This window comes from Tympanuchus pallidicinctus, unplaced genomic scaffold (assembly GCF_026119805.1).
Source record: "Tympanuchus pallidicinctus isolate F22 unplaced genomic scaffold, pur_lepc_1.0 scaffold3, whole genome shotgun sequence".
Classification (NCBI taxonomy): Eukaryota; Metazoa; Chordata; class Aves; order Galliformes; family Phasianidae; genus Tympanuchus; species Tympanuchus pallidicinctus.
Window position 1 is genome coordinate 48,696,594 of NW_026294747.1, and position 19,235 is coordinate 48,715,828.

General features: G+C 40.6%; 1 protein-coding gene across 5 annotated transcripts in view; it reads left to right on the forward strand.

Annotated features, from left to right (window-relative positions):
• Nucleotides 1-19,235, forward strand: part of WDR20 (WD repeat domain 20) — a 44,267-nt gene that overhangs the window by 14,481 nt on the left and 10,551 nt on the right. For 3 of the 5 annotated variants that reach the window (XM_052695847.1, XM_052695846.1, XM_052695848.1), the window contains 2 exons: nt 12,538-12,720; nt 17,501-18,778. The exons of 1 other annotated variant lie outside the window; for it this stretch is intronic. In XM_052695847.1, coding sequence (XP_052551807.1) covers nt 12,538-12,720; nt 17,501-18,778 — 1,461 coding nt within the window. The remainder of the gene's footprint in view (nt 1-12,537; nt 12,721-17,500; nt 18,779-19,235) is intronic. One more of the 5 variants, XM_052695849.1, reaches the window with a different exon arrangement.

Sequence of the window (19,235 nt, forward strand, 5' to 3'; positions counted from 1 at the left end):
GTGGAAACTGTCTTAAATACACTCTTGGAATACATCTTCCTTTCTGCTGTGAATGTAAAATCTTGATTCACAGCAGAGAAGATACTGCCAAATAGAAACTCTTCTGTGTTCTGCTGTAGCTCTGTAGTTATTGAATACACCTTGTGCCTCACATTTGAATGTGTTCTGTTTATTTGCACATCTTTGGCAACAGAGTGTCCTTATTACCCTCCCATTTAAACAACAGAATCTTTTGAGGTTTGTAATTCTTAAGGGTACTGCTTCAGTATAAGAGCTGTTGGCTTTGCTGGATGAAGCACTTAGGATGTGTTAGTGTGTCCTGATTAATATGCAACACTAAACAGTAAAACAGAATTTCAAGTAGACGCCCAGCCTGCTTGGTTACCATGGCAAACACAGTAGGAAACTCATGCCAAAGTTTGGAAGCTAAGATACGTGGAAGAAAACTTCTAAACCAAAATAGTCATGTCAGAGAACAAATGCAGTTGTTCGTAATTTCAGATGCCTTTTCCAAAGGGTAGTAATTTATTTTTTTTTTTAATCAAACAAACCTTAATTCCCAGTCCAGAGCTTTGCACAATGCAGGCAATATTCTCAAGCAGGGAAGAGTGGCATTCTTTGTTTGCTTGCCCTCTAACTGTAAGGGCATTGAGTGAATAGAATAGCTTCTTGGAGCTGGATAAATTACTTCAGTACAGTAATCAAGTGTTATGTATCTTCAGTGTGCCTTGTCATATTTAATTGGTGTGATGAGGATAGCTGTTGAATCATGTATGTATGTATGTATGTATGTTAATGCTGTTGAAGAATTTAACTTGCTTTGTCACAGTTGTTTGTCCTAAGGCTGGCTAACTGCAACTGAGGTCTGTAAGTTGGTGTTTTAGTTGATGTGGTTCTCAATTTGTTGACTCCCTGTTCAGTCAGCTGTCTGCCTGTGAGCACAGTATTTGGTGTCAGTTATGTCAGCAGATCATGGCAAAATGTGAAATTTTTGAGCACGGCTTTTTCCACTGTTATGGCTGCATGCAGGTCAAGCAGTTAGTGTTCTTTCTGAATGCAAATCAGCATGTGTATTTACATACAGCTTTTTCAAAATCTCATCCCCCTGAGGGGAAGCTGTCTTGCAGAGAAAAGTCAGCCTGTGGCTGAAGTGGTGTTCAGGAGTTCTGGTGAGTTTAAGAATAAATAGGTTGGTCTGCAGGTGTGTTACAAATAGGACAGTTACACTGGACTACAGGTTAGTTGGTTCTTTTTGCAGGCCTTTTTGAAAGGATCAATCATTGCTTCATGACACGATAGAATGGGAAAACATCTGGGAGATTATACTAAGGTAGTTCAGAGAAAGATGACTCGAACTGCTGCCATTTATTGGGCACATTAAATAAAGCTTTAAGTAACTTTGCCCTAATAAACTTAGCATACTAGAATTTAAAGTTCTCTGGCAGATCTGAAACTTCCAAGAAAAGTAATAATGGCGAAAAACAGAAGAAATTGCAGTTGGTCTGATTTGCCTAAGTGTCAAGGCAGGAGGCAAAGAGAGCTGTTGTGCTAGGTGAGTGAGCGCAAGCACTGTGTGCTGGGTGGCACGCAGTGGAGGAAGAAACTCAAATCAGTTTGGTACCACTGCACAGAAAAGGAAGGGAGGGTGCTGTAAATGATTCAGCCTTAAAACTGATCAATACTTGAGTGCTGATTTTTCCTTATTGTGAGAAAAGGATGAAGCAAATCATACTCCATTGTATAAATTGGTAGCTTGATCTCAAAGTGCTCACAGGTAGCTAAGAAAGGACCTGTTACAAAGATTCAGAGAAGTGAAAATATAGTTATCTTCAAACATCTGTGAAACTACAGAAAAGGCTGGGACTGCTTATTTTAATAAGCAATATAAGTGCTGTGTATGTAAGAAATATTAGACAGTACTGTCTTTCCTTGGAATCTGGAAACTATTCAGTGATATCTGAAGGGAACAAAATTCAGAAATTATATTTTATTCTACAGATTTCACTTGACTGAAAGGCATTGGTTCGATCATCCAAGCAAATAATAAACAACAAAGTAGGTATTAAAACAATACCTGGTGACATTCTCAGGTCTGTGCAGTTGTTAATGCAAACAAATCCCATCAAGTGTTGTTAAACTCCCATGTTTGCAATTCAAATGACTACTCAGAAGAAATCTAGATGGAAGATAAGAAACAAGCTGCATTCATTTATTGTCTCTCCTGGGTCATGTTTCTGCCCAGCTGAAGGAATGGTATTGAAACAAAAAGTCTGGATTGTGGTCCAGCTCTGTGATAATGAAGTGTCCGTGTTTCATGACTTATTAAATCTACGTCTTAATTTTTAAACCATTACAGTAGAGACCAGTATAAAAATGTGAACCTTTCACCCGTGGTTTAATTATAGCCCTGAGAGATCATTGTTTTGAACTTAAAATTGTGCAGCGAGATCTTTTTTTATATTCCTCTTTAAAAAGAGCTGAGTAGGGGGAGAAGAGGAGGAAGGTGTCTGCACTGCATGCAGAACGTGCGTGATTCTGAACTGGGTTTCTGCTTCAGAGGTTTTTATCCAGCTGGCTGAACTACATTTGAGCCAAAATTCTGTAGAACAGCCACAGGGTAGAGACGGTACCAATATCGTGCCTTCTTTTCACTTCTTCCCTTTAAAAAAAATTGCACAAAAGGCAACTAATTGCCTAAACCAAAATAGAACATCTAAATCAGTTCATGCCTATTGGGAGTGTTTGATACAGTGACTGTATTCCAAGTTGTTTAAGTAGCCTGTTTACAGATCTGGTGTGACCAAGCCTGTAATCTGCAATCAAAGTCTGTTTTGTCTGCAGTGCGTGGTTAGCTGATGCTCACGATAAGCATAAGGCTGGAAAAGGAACTTAATGTCTGCGGAACACTAGTTTCATTAGCTGGTTTACGAGTGACTGACTAGAAGCTCAAGAAGAAGTTAAAGCTCTCTTCCACTTTCTGTATTGCATAGTAAAATGGTACTGCGGAAAGAGTGACTGAAAGGATTGAGGCACTTCTGGAGAGGAAGGTGACGTTTTCAACTGCAGGAATAATAAGAATTAACTTACAAAAATATATAGAAACAAACACCTTTCAAAAAGCAAGGTTACAATGTCATGTCATTTCCCCAGAGCTTGAATGGTTTGATTAGAGAGCAGCTGAAGATCGCTCAAGTTACTTGGAGTGCTTCCAGTCTACTTCCTGGCTGTTATTTTCCTTTCGGAGGAGCTCCGCGCTGCTCACGGCCCCCTTTGGGACTGAGCAGGGAGCGCTCTGCCGAGCTGTGCTGGGTCACGCTCAGCTTGCGGGAGCTGTGGGCTCTGAGATGGCTCTGGAAGCAGCCTGTCACAAGTTGTGCTTCTGCTCTTCTGCTGGAAAGCAGCAGTATTGGGTTGAGCGTCAGCCCTAACCAGTGTCTAACAGGTTGAATTGAAAATCCCTTAAATTTGTAAAGCAACAGTTGCAGTGACTTGCATGCCACAGATGCAGGCAACAGTCTTTGGTTTGGGGGGGGATAGGGAGGGAGAAGTATCAAAATTCTTCAATTTCACTCAACTTCCCTGGTGCAAATGAGTTAATGTTCCTGTCCTACTTTAATGCCCTTTGCCAGAGGGAAACAAAGGGTAACTTGATTCTGTGTGCACCTGTGAAGTGAAAAGTGATTTGCAAACAAAAACAGTACTTTGAGGATGGGGAGCCTGTTCTAATTTCTGTTTTGTTTTTGAGGTCTTTTAAGCTCAGTGGTATTGATAAGCCAGTACTTGCTCCTTAAATACTCCCAATAGGATGTGCTGGTCTACACTGTGTGGTTGATATGTAGATAAATATTTTTGTTCAAGTCTTAATGAAATGGAGTTAACAGTGCTGTGGTGGTTGCAGATCAAGTAATTCTTTGTCTCTTCTTAATGGTGTTCACATCCATATTCTTAATCTTGTCATAGATTCTGTTTGTCTTGTATATTTATTTCAAACCATTGCATGCTCTTTGTTCTGTTCAAGTGCTTAGAATAATTCTTCTGGAAGCAGAAAATGATAATTTTATTGGATGCTCCAGAAAACTAAATAGATTTATGTCCAGCTGTCTGGACTAAAGCTTTCATCGCAATTTACGTGGTCAGAGTTGTCTGCTATGTGAATAACCGTTGGAAGCCTGTTAAGTAATGCTTCACTTTTGGAATTCATGGCTAGCTTGTATGGCCCCCAAGTGGAAGTTAAATCTGAATAAAGAAGAGCATCAAGTAGCTTCCCAAATTTTCAGGCAAAAATTGATGTTTAATGTTGTACAAAATTGATGTTTAAGGCTTTGTTATGGGGAAGTTGTGTGGAACATTTTATGTAGGAAAAAAAATAGGTTAAGTAAAATTACTTGGTGTCCCTGTTTTACTTACAGAGCTGTTCTGAAGCAGTATCCTAGAAACTCCGTCGTGTACCTGAAGTGTTCCTGTTCAGCTTTAATGAAGTGCTTTGTGACTTGCACAAGCCTTCTGCAAAGATACAGGAGCCCATTTATGAGGAACAGTGATATTAAGGAGCGTAAATGTTCTGTTGAGTAGAAATAAATCTCGAACTGCTTTTGCTTGGAGCTAGTGCAAGTTATTTTGTACTTTGAGTGAGATCATCAAAAACTTCTATGTAGTAGATAGAATACATCAGAAAATGTGCCCTTGTTGCTGCAGAATCTGTAGAATTTCAGAAAGTAAAACTAGCGCAGATTGGCAGCTACACTTTCTGAAGTCTCCTTGGAGTAAAGGAGTCTGTGGAGAAATACCTTAAAGGAATGTCTTTCAGGCTGTGTGTTAAGAGTATCGGATGATTTTTCCCCCTTGCTAGTTGTTTTTTTCTCTTAGTTTCTTAGTTTCCAATTTTCCAACTTCCTGTTGTCCTGTGCAATAATCATCATCACTTTCTCACAAGCTCTTCCTTTCGATTAGAGAAGAACAAGAGAAAGTGGTTATGTGCTTGTTTTTGGTGTTAGTTGGTTCTTGCCCTTTTCTTAATTGGCAGCAAACAATTCAGCACGGGTTGTGCAGTTGTGTTAAACTGTTGATGTTCACAGAGTTTGAAGTTCAGGCAAATATTAAAAGCAAAAGTAAAAATGAAATAATGTTTTGTATGTGTTTGAGCATAACTTCAGAGTTATGAGTTATGTAGAGCTGATGCATTGAATGTGATGTTGCAAAATAAAGGCTATAATTTCATTAGCATCAGTGGTTTTGCAAGGCTTAGGAGACAGAACTGGTCTTTAGTTACGCACAAAACACCCATTATGCAACTGTTACAGTTAAACAAATCAGTTAGGTATGGGAAAAGCAGCTCAACTGTCCTTAGTTACTTAAGAAACTGTCTTTACAGTGTAACTGTATACATAGGGCGACTTTACAAATGGCGACTGCTGACTTTCTAGAGAGAATTGAAATATTTGCATTTTTACAAAGTTCCCAGAGGCTTTCCTGGGAGTGAGGTGAGACTGCCAGACTTTGTGCTTTTTGCCCAGAAGTGTAATGTCACTAGCTGCTGACTGCTGGCTGTGTTTGTAGAAAGCAGTTTATTGCTGATTGGCTGTGTACTGTCATCTTTACCAAACAGTGTTTTATTAGGGCTTTATGTATGCAGTGAGTGCCTGGAGTTCATGCTGTGTATGTCGTATAAATTAAGCAGAACTTTTGCTCTACATCAGTAATCTTTATAGGGGTAGTCAACTGACCTGTAATTTTCTTCCAGCTTAAGTTTCCTTTAAGACATAAACCAGGCCTGTTAAGTAAGCCGTCCTGGCCCTACTGCTGTTGCTTTGGCTGGTCCTGAGTATAGGGTCGCAGGGTCTTTTAGGTTGGAAGGGATCTCTAAGGGCCTCTGCTCTCAACTGCCGCCCACAGCAGTCAGTGGGAAGGTCAGAGCAGCCTGAAGCGTCACGTGTTGGGGTTTTACAAAAATATTCCAGAGATCTACTCCTTTTCTACTGAAGTATATAAAGTGATTACCAGTGTGAAGTGTTCAAACTAGTATTTGTACCAGAAAAATAAAAAATAATGTACAGAGGCACTGAATAGGCTTCACCAGAAAATTCTGCAGAAGTGCCGAAAGTACCACTGACACACACTCAAACAGCTGGGGTTGGCAGGGGCCTCAGGAGATCATTTAGTCCAACCTTTAGCACACTGTACAGAATTGCATCCAGGTAGGTTTTGAGTATCACTAGAGAAGGAGGAGATTCCACAGCCTTTCCAGGCAGCAGCTGCTTGTGCTCTGTCACCTGCACAGCAGGGAAATTCTTCTTCATATTCATATGGAACTTCCTGTGGTTAAAATTGTGCCCGATGCCTCTTAGCCTGTTGCTGGGCACAGCTGGAGAGCTTGGCCATCATCTCATTACCAACCTAACTGGAAGTACTTGTATGTATGGATAAAACCATCTGTCTGCTCCAGGCTGACCACGTCCAGCTCTCTGCCTGTCCCTATCAGAGAGGTGCTGCAGTCCCTTTGTTTTCTTGGTGGCTCTCTGTTGGGCTCTGTGTAGTTCCAGAGCTCTCCTGTACAGAGGAACCCAGTGCTGGACCTCACAAGGGCTGAGTAGAGGGGAAGATTGCCTCCCTTGGTATGGTGACCACACTTTTCCTATTGCACTCCAGGATAGCATTGGCCTTCTTGGCTGTTCTTAGTAACAATTACAAGAATTGACTTGTCATGTTATTGTAAGCATTGTAACAAGCAGTGTTTTCCCAAAATAATATGTTTATAGATTGGGATGATTAAATCCCTGAAGAGGTACTAAGGATACTAAGCTACAAGTAACGGTGTGAATTCCAAGCTTCAGGAACTCTGGAAAAATTGTTCTAGAAGTGTAGGATTTGTCCTTTTCTGTTGTTGCTATAGCTGTGTGTATATAGCCAACCTGTAATGTCATTCAGGATAGTTAATCACAGAATGGCCAAGGTTGGAAGGGACCTCAAGGGTCATGAATCTCCAACCCCCTGCCACATGCAGGGCCACCAACCTCCACGTTTAATGCTAAACCAGGCTGCCCAGGGCCCCATCCAACCTGGCCTTGAACACCTCCAGGGATGGGCATCCACAACCTCTCTGGGCAGCTGTTCCAGCACCTCACCACTCTCTCTGTAAAGAATTTCCCCCTGATGTCCGACCTAAATCTGCCCTCCCTGAACTTAAAACCATTTCCCCTCATCCTGCAGTTATCAACCCTTTCAGAGTGTTGATTCCCCTCCCCTCTGTAGGCTCCCTTAAGGTACTGAAACACTGCAATGAGGTCACCCTGCAGCCTTCTTTTCTCCAGGCTGAACAAGCCCAGCTCCCTCAGCCTGTCTTCATAGGGGAGGTGCTCCAGTCCCCTGATCATCTTTGTGGCTCTCCTCTGGACCCTCTCCAACAGCTCTCTGTCTTTCTTGTAGTGGGGGCTCCACACTTAAGATGCAGTACTCCAGATGGGGCCTCACAAGAGCAGAGTAGAGGGGGACAATCACCTCCCTGTCCCTGCTGGCCACTCCTCTTCTGATGGAGCCCAGGATACCATTTGCCCTCCGAGCCGCAAGAGCACACTGCTGGCTCATACTAAGTTTTTCATCTGTCAAGACCCCCAGGTCCTTCTCCACAGGGCTGCTCTCAAGGACCGCTCCTTCCAGCCTGTACGGATGCCTGAGATTCCTCCAGTCCAAGTGCAAAACTCTGCACTTTGCCGTGTTGAACCTCATCAGGTTCACCCGGGCCCACCTTTCTAGCCTCTCGAGGTCCCTCTGAATGGCATCCCTTCATTCTACCGTGTTGACCGCACCGCTCAGCTTGGTGTCATCAGTGGACTTGCTGAGGGTGCACTCAATTCCTACATCGATGTCATTGATAAAGATGTTGAAGAGCACTGGTCCCACGACAGACCCTTGGGGGACACCACTTGTTACTGGCCTCCACGTGGACATGGAGCCATTGATGACCACCCTCTGTCTGTGGCCTTTTAACCAGTTTCTTATCCATCGAGTGGTCGACCCATCAAATCCACATCCCTCCAATTTGGAGATGAGGATGTGGTGGCGGACCATGTCAAAGGCCTTGCTCAAGTCCAGCTAAATGACATCGGTCGCCTTTCCCTTGTCCACTGATGCCGTCACTCCATCATAGAAGGCCACCAGAATGGTCAAGCATGACCTTCCTCTGATGAAGCCGTGCTGGCTGTCACGGATGACATGCGCATCCCTCATGTGATCAAGTGTGTCATCCAGGAGGATCTGTTCCGTGATCTTCCCAGGCACAGAGGTGAGACTCACCGGCCTGTAGTTGCGGGGTCCTCCTTGCTCCTTTTCTTGTAAATGGGAATGACGTGACCCTTCCTCCAGTCATCTGGGACCTCACCTGACAGCCACGGCGATTCTCTGGACTAGGGAAATTCTCTTATGAGGATTTTTGGAAGTGAAACTTCTGTTTTGTGTTTGTTCTTACTTACAGCCTTAAAGACCTGCTATTCTGTCTCAAACTCATGTAACTCCAGTAACCCACTGAAAGCCAGCGTACTGGCAAATCTGGTATTAAATAATATTAAGTATCTGAAGGAAACATTTTAATGACTAATGGAATTGTCTGAGAGAAATTAATAAATAAATCCTTCCCTGTCTGTTCTTGGAGATGTTTTTTTAGCTTTGCAGGACGTATAATAGCTATTATATTTCATGTAAAATGTGCGGAAAGCTGCAGATGGAAGCTGGAAAAAGATGCAGGAAGAGCTTGGCATCTGTCAAAGAGCATGATTAAATGCTGATTTGAAGTAATGTGATTCAGTGTTTGTGAAACTAGTATGAAAGCTGAAGTCTTACATCAGTAGTACATCAGAAGAATGAATCTCGGACAAATTAATCTGGCTTTGACCTTAGAGTTCTGAATGGTTTTGGTACCCATCCTAATCAGACATTTCAAGTGTCCAAATATGAGAACTTAATATTTGCTTCAGATTGAAGTAACGGGTGTTTTCTTTCATTCTGCTCAACTGCCCTTCTTCTGGATGTCTGTTCAAGGTGAATGGGCAAATTACATAGGCATACATACTTTTATATCTAAAAAAAACTTCTGTGTATTAATGTGTGCGTATATGTAAATATATACATTTCCCTTCCCTCTCCCTAACCCAGTATGACATGTGAGTTCACTAAATGGGGCTGGGATGTCCCCAAGACAACTGCATGATTCATGTTTATTTCTAGAATACACCACAAAGAACCAACTGGCAATGTTGTCAGGTTTTTTTTTCTGCATGTAACTGTAAGATTTTATAAGGACTACTTTGATCTGTACAAGGACAGAACTTGGAAACCATCGGTGTCCCAGGTACACCGATTTTGTTAGCAGCATCACTGACTTCTGACAAGTGTTGAGTGAGATTCTTCTTGCTTTTTTTTGCCCTATACCCGATATTTGTTTTTCCTTTGCTCAGGGGGTACTTGAAATACAAGTGCTGTAAAGGACAGACTTTTAGTGCAGGTGTCAGTTGGCCCAAATGCTATTAATGAGACTTGATTAATAAATATATCCTTCAATGGCTTTTGTAGATACTTTTATTCCAAAAGAGAACAGTCTTAATCCTTAACCTTGCATTAAATGTTCCGATCTAATTTTAGTCAAGCATAAGTATTTTTTCAGAAGAAAAATACACAACAATTAGGACAAAAAGCACAAAAATCATTAGCTACCAACTCAAGCATAGGCAAGGGTGCCTTATGTGCTTGTAGCTGCCGTGTTTGGTAACACTTAACCCAAGGTCTTTTGGTTCTGCTTCAGAGTACATCACCGTGTTTTTGAAATAAGGACAGTTCACATCACCTTTCTGAGTAAGTCGAGTCAGATACCAGCACAGCTGTGGACTGGGATTCTCTTTTTCTGAGAATCATGTCCTCCACAGCAGAGCAATAGCAAATGGACTTAATGGAATGCTAATGAAATGCTGAGTCATAGGCCCTATTGAATTTTATGAGTAAGTGCTTTTCTTGTTCTTATCAAAAATCCAATGGCAGTTTTCAAATGTGCAGAAATAGAGACAAAATGGCTTTTGGTTCTCAAGATCATTGATTCTATCCTGTCTTTCAGTGAAGACAGAACAAGACCAGAAAAGTATTTTGGTGCTTGTAGTTTTGATTGATCTCCAGGAGACAGCTATGTCATAAATATAACTGAAAACACTAGCAGCATGTAAACAAACAAAAGGTAAGGCATCCCTGTCATTAGAAGCCTATCTTCTGCTAATTGAATTAATTTACTTGCACTCCATTTAAGTTCAGACAGATTGTCACTGCCATCTGGCTCCCAGAGAGCAGGTAGGACAAGCACAGTGAATTGTGCTTTGATTTCATTTATCAGAGTTTCATGTCTTGCTAGATTTATCACACAATTTCAGAAGGCTTTAGCCACTGTAAGTTTTTTGGACAAGGAAAATGATAGCACTGGTGCAAAACTCTGAGCAGACAAGAGTTTCAAGCTGTAATTGGCGATGTCTGGATTCTGTGCCACTTAAAAGAATAGTAAGGATTCAGGCACAGAAGACCCTGGAAATAATTGATTTCCACTAATGGGAGAGTCGGCCATTCTGATCTCTCAGCATGATTCAGGCTGAGTTCCATTTATTTTGGAAGGGATTTTAGGCGCTGCATTGTGATGAAAGTTTTGCCAGGGGCCATACCTGGAGTCTCCTGGCTGAAAGCAGGGAGGCACGGCACCTTGCTCGCTCCTGGCATTTCTGTAAAATGGCCTTCCACATGAAATCATTGCCACCATTTTGTGTGTTATCTCTTGCTATCGCTTGGGACATTTAGGACAAGAGAATCTTGCACAATATGGGAGCCCACCTGCGTGGCCTCTAGGATTTGCTTTCTGGTTTCAATGTTCGGATTTACATGCCTGAGAATGCGCCTCGGTGGGCCTGTGCCTCATCCTGTGGTCCCAGTAGGGCTAGCATTCTATTTTAAAGTTCTCCTTGAAGAGGTATTGCTAGTATTCTTTTTAGCTTATAATGGATCTCTGGGCTCTGGAGAATCACTTCATAATCTGCTGACTTCAGAAGGAGGAATATATTGTCTCCTTTTGAAGTTTTCAACCAGAATGCCGTACACCTGATTAAACTGATTTATAATATTCTACAAAACATTAAGTGCAACTCCAGTGCTGTAGTGTATATTCCCAATCACATGTATCCCATGGGTAAGTTTGCCTTGGAAAAGGCTCACCTGATGTGATTCGCAGTGTAGCTAGTCCTGGTCTTTACCTACTGACAGACAGGTCTGTTTCTGTATGTGTAACTCTGTGCATGCAGTGGATTTGTTATCCTTACATGTTAATTTAAGGATAACAACTCTCCAAGATGCCAGCAATTTTCTTTTCAGCGAAGCTTGTCCTCTCCTCAAACAAGTTTTATTTCCTCTATTGCTGGCCTGATTTCCTCTGACTAAAAATACTGTAAAAGTACGTATCGGAATTAGAAACCAAGACTGAAATCACAGCTGCATCAGAACTTTGTAACTACAGGCTCTGTAAATAGAGAGGTTTTCTTCTTTGAAAAAAACAAAAGAAGGAAAAAAAACCTGAACCTGATGTATATAATGGTGCATAGTAGATGTGTGGGTTATAATCGGGATGATGGAAGATTAGAGTGCCTGTTCAGAAGCGATACAGGGATAAGCATGGGTTACACAACCGAGAGCGTTTTAAATTACTTTTCCTTGTGATTCTTCAGGCACTTCAGTGCCAGATCTTCATTTGTTTGTGTTGGAGCTCTTCTCTTTTGTTGGCACTTTCTAATGTCTGTCTGGATTATTGAGTAAATAAAATTGATATATTGACACATAAAATGATTTTTGATTGCAGGTGCTGCAAAGTATTTCCACGTTTCATAAGTCAGTGTTAGAATCACAATCATTTTTTAGCTTAACAGTGAAGAAGTGCTTTATAGTCACGGTATCAACGTTCCAAGTCACTGTTCCTAGAAATCTCTCTCATTGGAACTAGTCAGTCTTTTTAATACTGATACCAAGATTATTTTTGTCTGTTGTAAGAGGATGCACTTATAGCACAAGGATTAGCATGTACTATTTTTAATTGACTACCAGAACCGGTTGTAATTGATATTGAGGAAGCTGCTACTAGAGAAATAGAAGGTCCCTTTTTTCAGGGATGGGATGCTGCTTCTGAAAGAAAAGCCTTCTGGGAATAGGTTGATGTTGAGGACTCACTGGAGCCTTTGTGTTACTGAGCGCATTGGTTGTCATTAGTTTGTCATATGATACAGTTCCAAAGGCTGGGTAGGTGTAGTGTTTTGCAAACTTGAAAAACATGAAAGTGTTACATTTTATCAAAAGATAAACCTTTTAACGACGTATTTTGATGTCAGTAAAGTATTCAGTAAATACAGAGCTGCATTTTAAAGTATGATTTTACGACTGCATAAATTGTTGCTTAATATAAAGTTATTGGTAGATAGAACTTGCATGTGTATACATTGTGATAAACTGTTTTAATTCTGTTTGCTCTTTTTGCAGGCTGCGGACTTGAGTAAACCAATAGACAAAAGGATATACAAAGGAACACAACCTACATGCCATGACTTCAATCACTTAACAGCCACAGCAGAAAGTGTCTCTCTTCTCGTGGGCTTCTCAGCAGGCCAGGTCCAGCTTATAGACCCTATTAAAAAAGAAACTAGCAAATTATTTAACGAGGAAGTAAGTAGAAATCTTAACGTTGCATGCAATGTATTTCTGATATAAAAGATCCTCACATTGCTATAGGTGGCTTTATTTGCCTATACAGCTCATAATTCAATCACTGCCTTTTGTTTTCCAGACACTTTGTTGATTTAGATTTTACTGAGCAATATTATTCGTGAAGGAACCTTTTGGGGTTGTCATGTTTTAAAGGAGAAGAAAAAGTCAGGACTTCTTACTTTGGGTGATACTGTAAATGGAACTAATGTCAGTTAGCTTAATAGAAAAATATCTTCACATCTGCATGTTGCTACATGTTCTCTTACAGATGTTTCTAGAGGCATTTAGTTCCAAATGGAGAAGAAAACATTTGAGCTCTTTTTAATATGTTGAAGTCAAAATATTAAATCTTAATTAAGGTAAAAATACAGTTCTGTATGGTCAGAAAGCTGTCTGTATCAAGAATTCCTACGGGCTTCCTCAGGGAAGACCAGGATATTAAACTGAATGTTGCACAGGGGAAGCAGAATGCTCACAAGGTCTAGATTGTGACATTCCTGAAAGAATCTCCATCTGTGCCATAAGGAAGAAGAAAAAAATAGAGGGAGTGCTAAGATGGGTGGTGAACTGAGATCGGTTTGCAAGACCACTGGCTCTCATTGCCTGGTAAAACTGGTATTCTTAGAAAGGTAAGTGTAAGTTTACAGGGGAAGAGATCTGAAACTGATGAAACATGGACAGCATTTTCTGCAGAGGATAAGCAAGAGATTATTTATTGCTGCTTTTTATGTTCTAATCCAACTGCAGGTAACGCATGAGGTCATCACAGAGGGCTTTGCAGGTGGTTTGTTGTTGGAGTTGTTTTTTTTTCCCTGAGACTTCAAATCTGGATAAGAGCTTTGCAGATTAAGTTAAGCCTTGCTCAGCTTTCAGACTGAGAAAGCGTGTCTTTCCAACCTCAGGAGTTGTTTTCTTTCTCTGTCTTTGTGCAAAGAAAATTGAAGTATTGTTCTCAATGGGGTTGTTTTATAATTAGAACTGTCTAATTCCTTCTCAACTTTCTAAAAGTTGCTACAACTGGATCAGAAGAGGAGTGTTCTTTGTTCCAAGCCTTTTACACCTGTTCTCTTTGCTTGTGTAGAATGGGAAACAGTGCTGGAGAGCCTCCTAATTTTGCATGGAACATTCTTTTTGGTAGAAACCACTGTATGTATTCCTTGTAACGTTGTCCTTTTAAAAACAACAAAAAGCAATCGCAGAAAACCAAACTCGAGCATTGGTACAGCTTCACTACTGGGAGTGCTTACGTGGATGTGAGCAAATTAGTTGTGTCAACGCAGCTCTGGTGTAATCTTCTATGATAGTAGCACAAGAATTAAAAATGGTGGTAGAAAACTGGTAGCTAAAATAGCCTTTCACAGAGCAATTACCACTCTTTGGCTGATCTGTAGTTGTCTTAAGGAAGAACTTTTGCTAAAATGCATTCTGTGAAGATCAAATGCATGTTTACTTGCTTTGATGTTTACTGTCTAACTTCCATGGCGTAGAGGTGTGTTGCAGCCTGAATAGTGATAGAAGCACTGCAGCAATCGGACATTATGAAAAGCAGCCTTGTCTGTTATCACCAACAGTACTTCACTGTGATGGAAGTGTATCTTCTGCCTGTTTGGTGGAAATTAAATGATACCTCTTTCCTACAACTCTAGCAGAGATCTGCTTGGTGCTCCCAGATCTTATTCATGTGTCGGGTAGAGTTAGAAGGCGCGTTCTTTTTTCCTGCACTGATTTTCATCTGTGGTTACAACCAACTCCAAAATGTCTATTTTTAATCTGTCAGTTCCAGTGCTGAAATTTGCTATGGCTATGTTTAGAAGCTCTATCTTGTATCTAAAAACCATTTCAGAGAAACATTAGTGAGTGTTTATGTTTGAGTTGGTACGTTTACTTCACAATGAAGGTGCTGGTTGGTTTTAGAATATATTTAGACTTTAGACAGTAGATGAAGATAAACGTACCATCCTGGCCAGAAGGTGGTCTAATGAGTGTTTACATCTTCTGACAGATGTAGCACTGGTAGAGTAGTAGAGATAATAGAGCTCTCCACTCGTCCTGTTAGTCACTTGGTGATACAGGCAGCCCAAGGCTCTGTTCTGATTATCACCTGTGATAAAGCAGTCAGGATAGCTTTTAATGATAAACGATATGTGAAATTGCTTAACATCTTAAGACACGAGGTTGTGTGGGAGCTGAAGTAAGTGAAGGCTGTTGCCTTTTGCCTTGTAACTTTCTTCTACATCAAGAGTTAAAAGAAAAACTTGAAAAGCTCAGGTGCTTGATACTGTGTAGTTTGTGGCAGCCTGCCTAAAACGACTTGTATCAGTAACAGCATTCTTTCTGGTTGTGTCAGAATCTAATTAGTGATGTGTTCTTTTTTTATTTCCCAAACCAACCAAGTGTGCCTTACAGATGCAGTTGTCTCCATGCAGTACTTGGCAGCTCAAGGTAGCCAGCTGAAATAGGTTTCCTTTATCGTATTTTTTATCATCTTTTTATTTAAACCAAAGCCTTAAGCTGCACCTTTTCTTCATAAACTTTTCTACTACTTGTGTTGCTAGAGCTCTTTGCCAAACCTTAGTGCAAAAGCCTTACTTGCCTCCATTTTTTTCTGCCTTCTGGCCTGTGCCAGAACCTGTACCTATAATTTCGTTCAAAAGAGCAGGCAGAAAGAGTTTATCTTCCTGGCTGATGGCTGAAGCTCCTTTATTTACTATTATTTCACCAAACTGAATACAAGCCCTTTATCCCAGCTGCTCTGCCAAGTTGTTTGGTGCTTCATTCTGTCCTTTATTGCATCATACCGACTTCAGGTCTTATTTTGCTTCACTCCAGATGCATGAACCCAGTCAAAAAACTTTCAAGACATAAAGTCTTAACTTCAAAATCTGAATCTTTGTTCTGAATTTTAAAGCTTTGCTGGTTGAGAAGGGGTGAGTTGTGGTCATTTGCTATATACGTTGTTTCTTAAGACCGATCTGAATTTATTATATGTTGCAATCCTGTTTTGCTCAGAGCATCTTTGAAGTAAAGATGTTCAGGTTTGGAGAATTCTTCTGCAGTGCTCCGTGCTGTGTAGCTCAACATGACTGTGAACTTAAAACACAGTTTCCAATACAAAAGTTGAGTGTTTTGTGAGTAGGAATTGTACGTCAGGTTGAGCTGCTGTAGTACAGCAAAGCAAGCAGTTTCACTTTGTGCTGTATTAGTGGTAGCTTTGTAACCAGGAAGCTGTTGCCTTAAGCGGGCTGACCTGGCAAATGTCCCTGTCTTTTTTTTTTAGTTATGTACAAAGTCGCTTTCTGTTTAACAGTTCTAGTATCATTATTACTGAGATGCAGGTGACCTATTTGAATGAGCATGTGACAAATTATTTAAAATATTATTAAAGAAGAGAAGATGATGGTATTCTTAAAACTACCACATTTAAGAAAAAGTTCACAGATTAACTTAGCTCTCAAGTACAGAATGAGAAGTTAAGGAAGAGAGGATGCATGCTCTTATACTGAACTTGGCAGCAGCATAAGATTATAAGCAGATTATAACAAGAAATGGCCAGGTGCCATTTGATGGTTACAGGCCTAGAATTGATAAAACTCAGTGTATTATCCGTCAGTTTTCATTTTATGATAAACAGCATAGCAAGGGATTTTTCTTCTTTTTTGGGGGGGGGGGGTGGGGGGTGGGGGGGTGGGAGGGTGGCTTTTATAACTTGTTCTGGTATTTCCTCAGACTCTCTGTATTTGCGTTCTTGTCTTTTGTATAGCTCAGCTCTCCTTTTAGCCTATAATCAGTCTGTCCCAAATACAGACCTTGCATTTGCTTGTAAAGAATTTTGTTTCCAAGTTTCAGTTGAGTGATGTCATGGCTGACAGTTGACCAGCCCACTGGAATTGCACTTGACTCCCTGAGTTTGACTTTACCTCTCAATTCTTAGAGCATTGAAGACATGAGTTGGGCATGTTTATTTGATGTGTTCATTGTTTTGTGATGATGGACTTTATGAAAATGTTTTCCTTTAAATGAAGCTGCTTAATCAGGTGATAATTGAGAGTATAGATAGATTCTTGGTTAATTAATTTTTTGGAATTGAAGGGAGTTGAAGGATGGGGTTTTTGAGGTGAAGAGGATGTGTACCTTCTGAATTTGCTGAATTACATGCATCTGACTATTAACTCTCCAACCAGGGGACACTGTGTAGCATTTGCTCCATAAATCAGTAAGCTGGTCGAGGTTCCTCAAGGTTTTTTTTTTTTCCTTTCAAGGGGTGATTTTTATGTGTGTGATTTCAGATAAAACCTGAGTCTAAACTTACTGCTGCTGATTTCGAATGCATTTGCTCTGTAGCACAGATGAGTAGCAGCCTTTTTGCCCTTTAGTTCATTCTGTGTTGTTGGTGTTTTGTTATTTTTTTATACCCTTTAACCTACACAGTGAAAAGTAAACTTTAGGACTCTACCTTGAGGTTCATAGCAAGAGATAGGCTTTATCAGAGTATGTTCTTTGCAATATGACTGGACAGCAATAACCTTTGGTAGCACTTTCTCTAAAAATCATTTTCTGTTAATTGCCTGACAATCTTATAAGTGTTTGTGAATATCGTAACATAGCTCTTTTCCAGGAAGTTGAGTTGACTTTGCTTAAAGTTTCTTCTCTTTCTCCCCAGAAAGTTCACATTTACAGTTAATCATTAAAACTTTTAATTTTCAGGCTTTCTGATGTGTATCTTCTTTGTTTTTCACAGAGACTAATAGACAAGTCCAGAGTAACCTGTGTAAAATGGGTACCAGGTTCGGAAAGCCTTTTCCTAGTAGCTCATTCCAGTGGCAATATGTACTTATATAACGTGGAGCACACTTGTGGTACCACAGCCCCGCACTACCAGCTACTCAAACAAGGAGAAAGTTTTGCAGTTCACACTTGCAAGAGTAAATCCACAAGAAACCCTCTGCTTAAATGGACAGTAGGTGAGGGTGCGCTGAATGAATTTGCCTTTTCCCCAGATGGAAAGTTCTTGGCGTGTGTGAGCCAGGATGGTTTTCTTCGCGTGTTTAACTTTGATTCTGTGGAATTGCATGGTACAATGAAAAGCTACTTTGGAGGACTGCTGTGTGTGTGTTGGAGTCCCGATGGGAAGTACATAGTGACGGGTGGAGAGGATGACTTGGTAACAGTTTGGTCTTTTGTGGACTGTCGAGTAATAGCAAGAGGTCACGGACATAAATCGTGGGTCAGTGTTGTTGCGTTTGATCCGTATACCACTAGCGTAGAAGAGAGCGACCCGATGGAATTTAGCGGAAGCGATGAGGATTTCCAAGACCTTCATTTTGGCAGAGATCGAGCAAATAGCACGCAATCTAGGCTATCCAAAAGGAACTCTACAGACAGTCGTCCAGTAAGCGTTACGTATAGATTTGGTTCGGTAGGCCAGGACACGCAGCTCTGTTTGTGGGATCTTACAGAAGATATCCTCTTCCCCCACCAACCTCTCTCAAGAGCAAGGACACACACCAATGTCATGAATGCCACAAGTCCACCCGCTGGAGGTGGTGGAGCTAACCCAGGAAGTAACGGAAACAGTATCACAACACCTGGAAACTCTGTACCCCCTCCTCTTCCACGGTCAAACAGCCTTCCACACTCTGCAGTCTCAAATGCTGGCAGTAAAAGCAGTGTCATGGATGGTGCCATTGCTTCTGGTGTTAGTAAATTTGCAACCTTATCACTACATGATCGGAAGGAAAGACACCATGAAAAAGATCACAAGAGAAATCATAGCATGGGACATATATCTAGCAAGAGCAGTGACAAACTGAACCTAGTTACTAAAACCAAAACGGACCCAGCTAAAACTTTGGGAACACCTCTCTGTCCCAGAATGGAAGATGTTCCCTTGTTAGAGCCTCTAATCTGTAAAAAGATAGCACATGAAAGACTGACTGTGTTAATTTTTCTTGAAGACTGTATAGTCACTGCTTGTCAGGAGGGATTTATTTGCACATGGGCAAGGCCTGGTAAAGTGGTAAGTTTTAATCCTTAATGCTGCATCAAAGAACTAGAACTCTGAATAGGTAGTTTTCTTGAGATATAAATGAATGTTGAATATAAAATTTCTTTATGCTTAATGTAAAAAAAAAAAAAAATCCTCAGAGCCATACTTTTGGATACTGCATGCCATATTTCTGAATGATTTGAAGTGTCTTGGATACAATTATTAAGTATAGTTGCCTTCCAGCAGAAGAAATAAATACTGTGCATCTAAACTATTGATCAGTGTTCTTATACTTAAGCGTAACCACAGTATGGCGAAAGCTATTTATGTAAAAATTGAAGTAAAACATGTCAGTCACTAAAATAATTACATTTCAAGTGTTGTCTACAAAATAACTGCACTCCCAATAGCAGTAGCTTATAAAAGCTGCTGCTTTCAAGTCTAACAAGAAATGTGAGCCTCTGAAAAATTAAAACCAAAGTTTTAT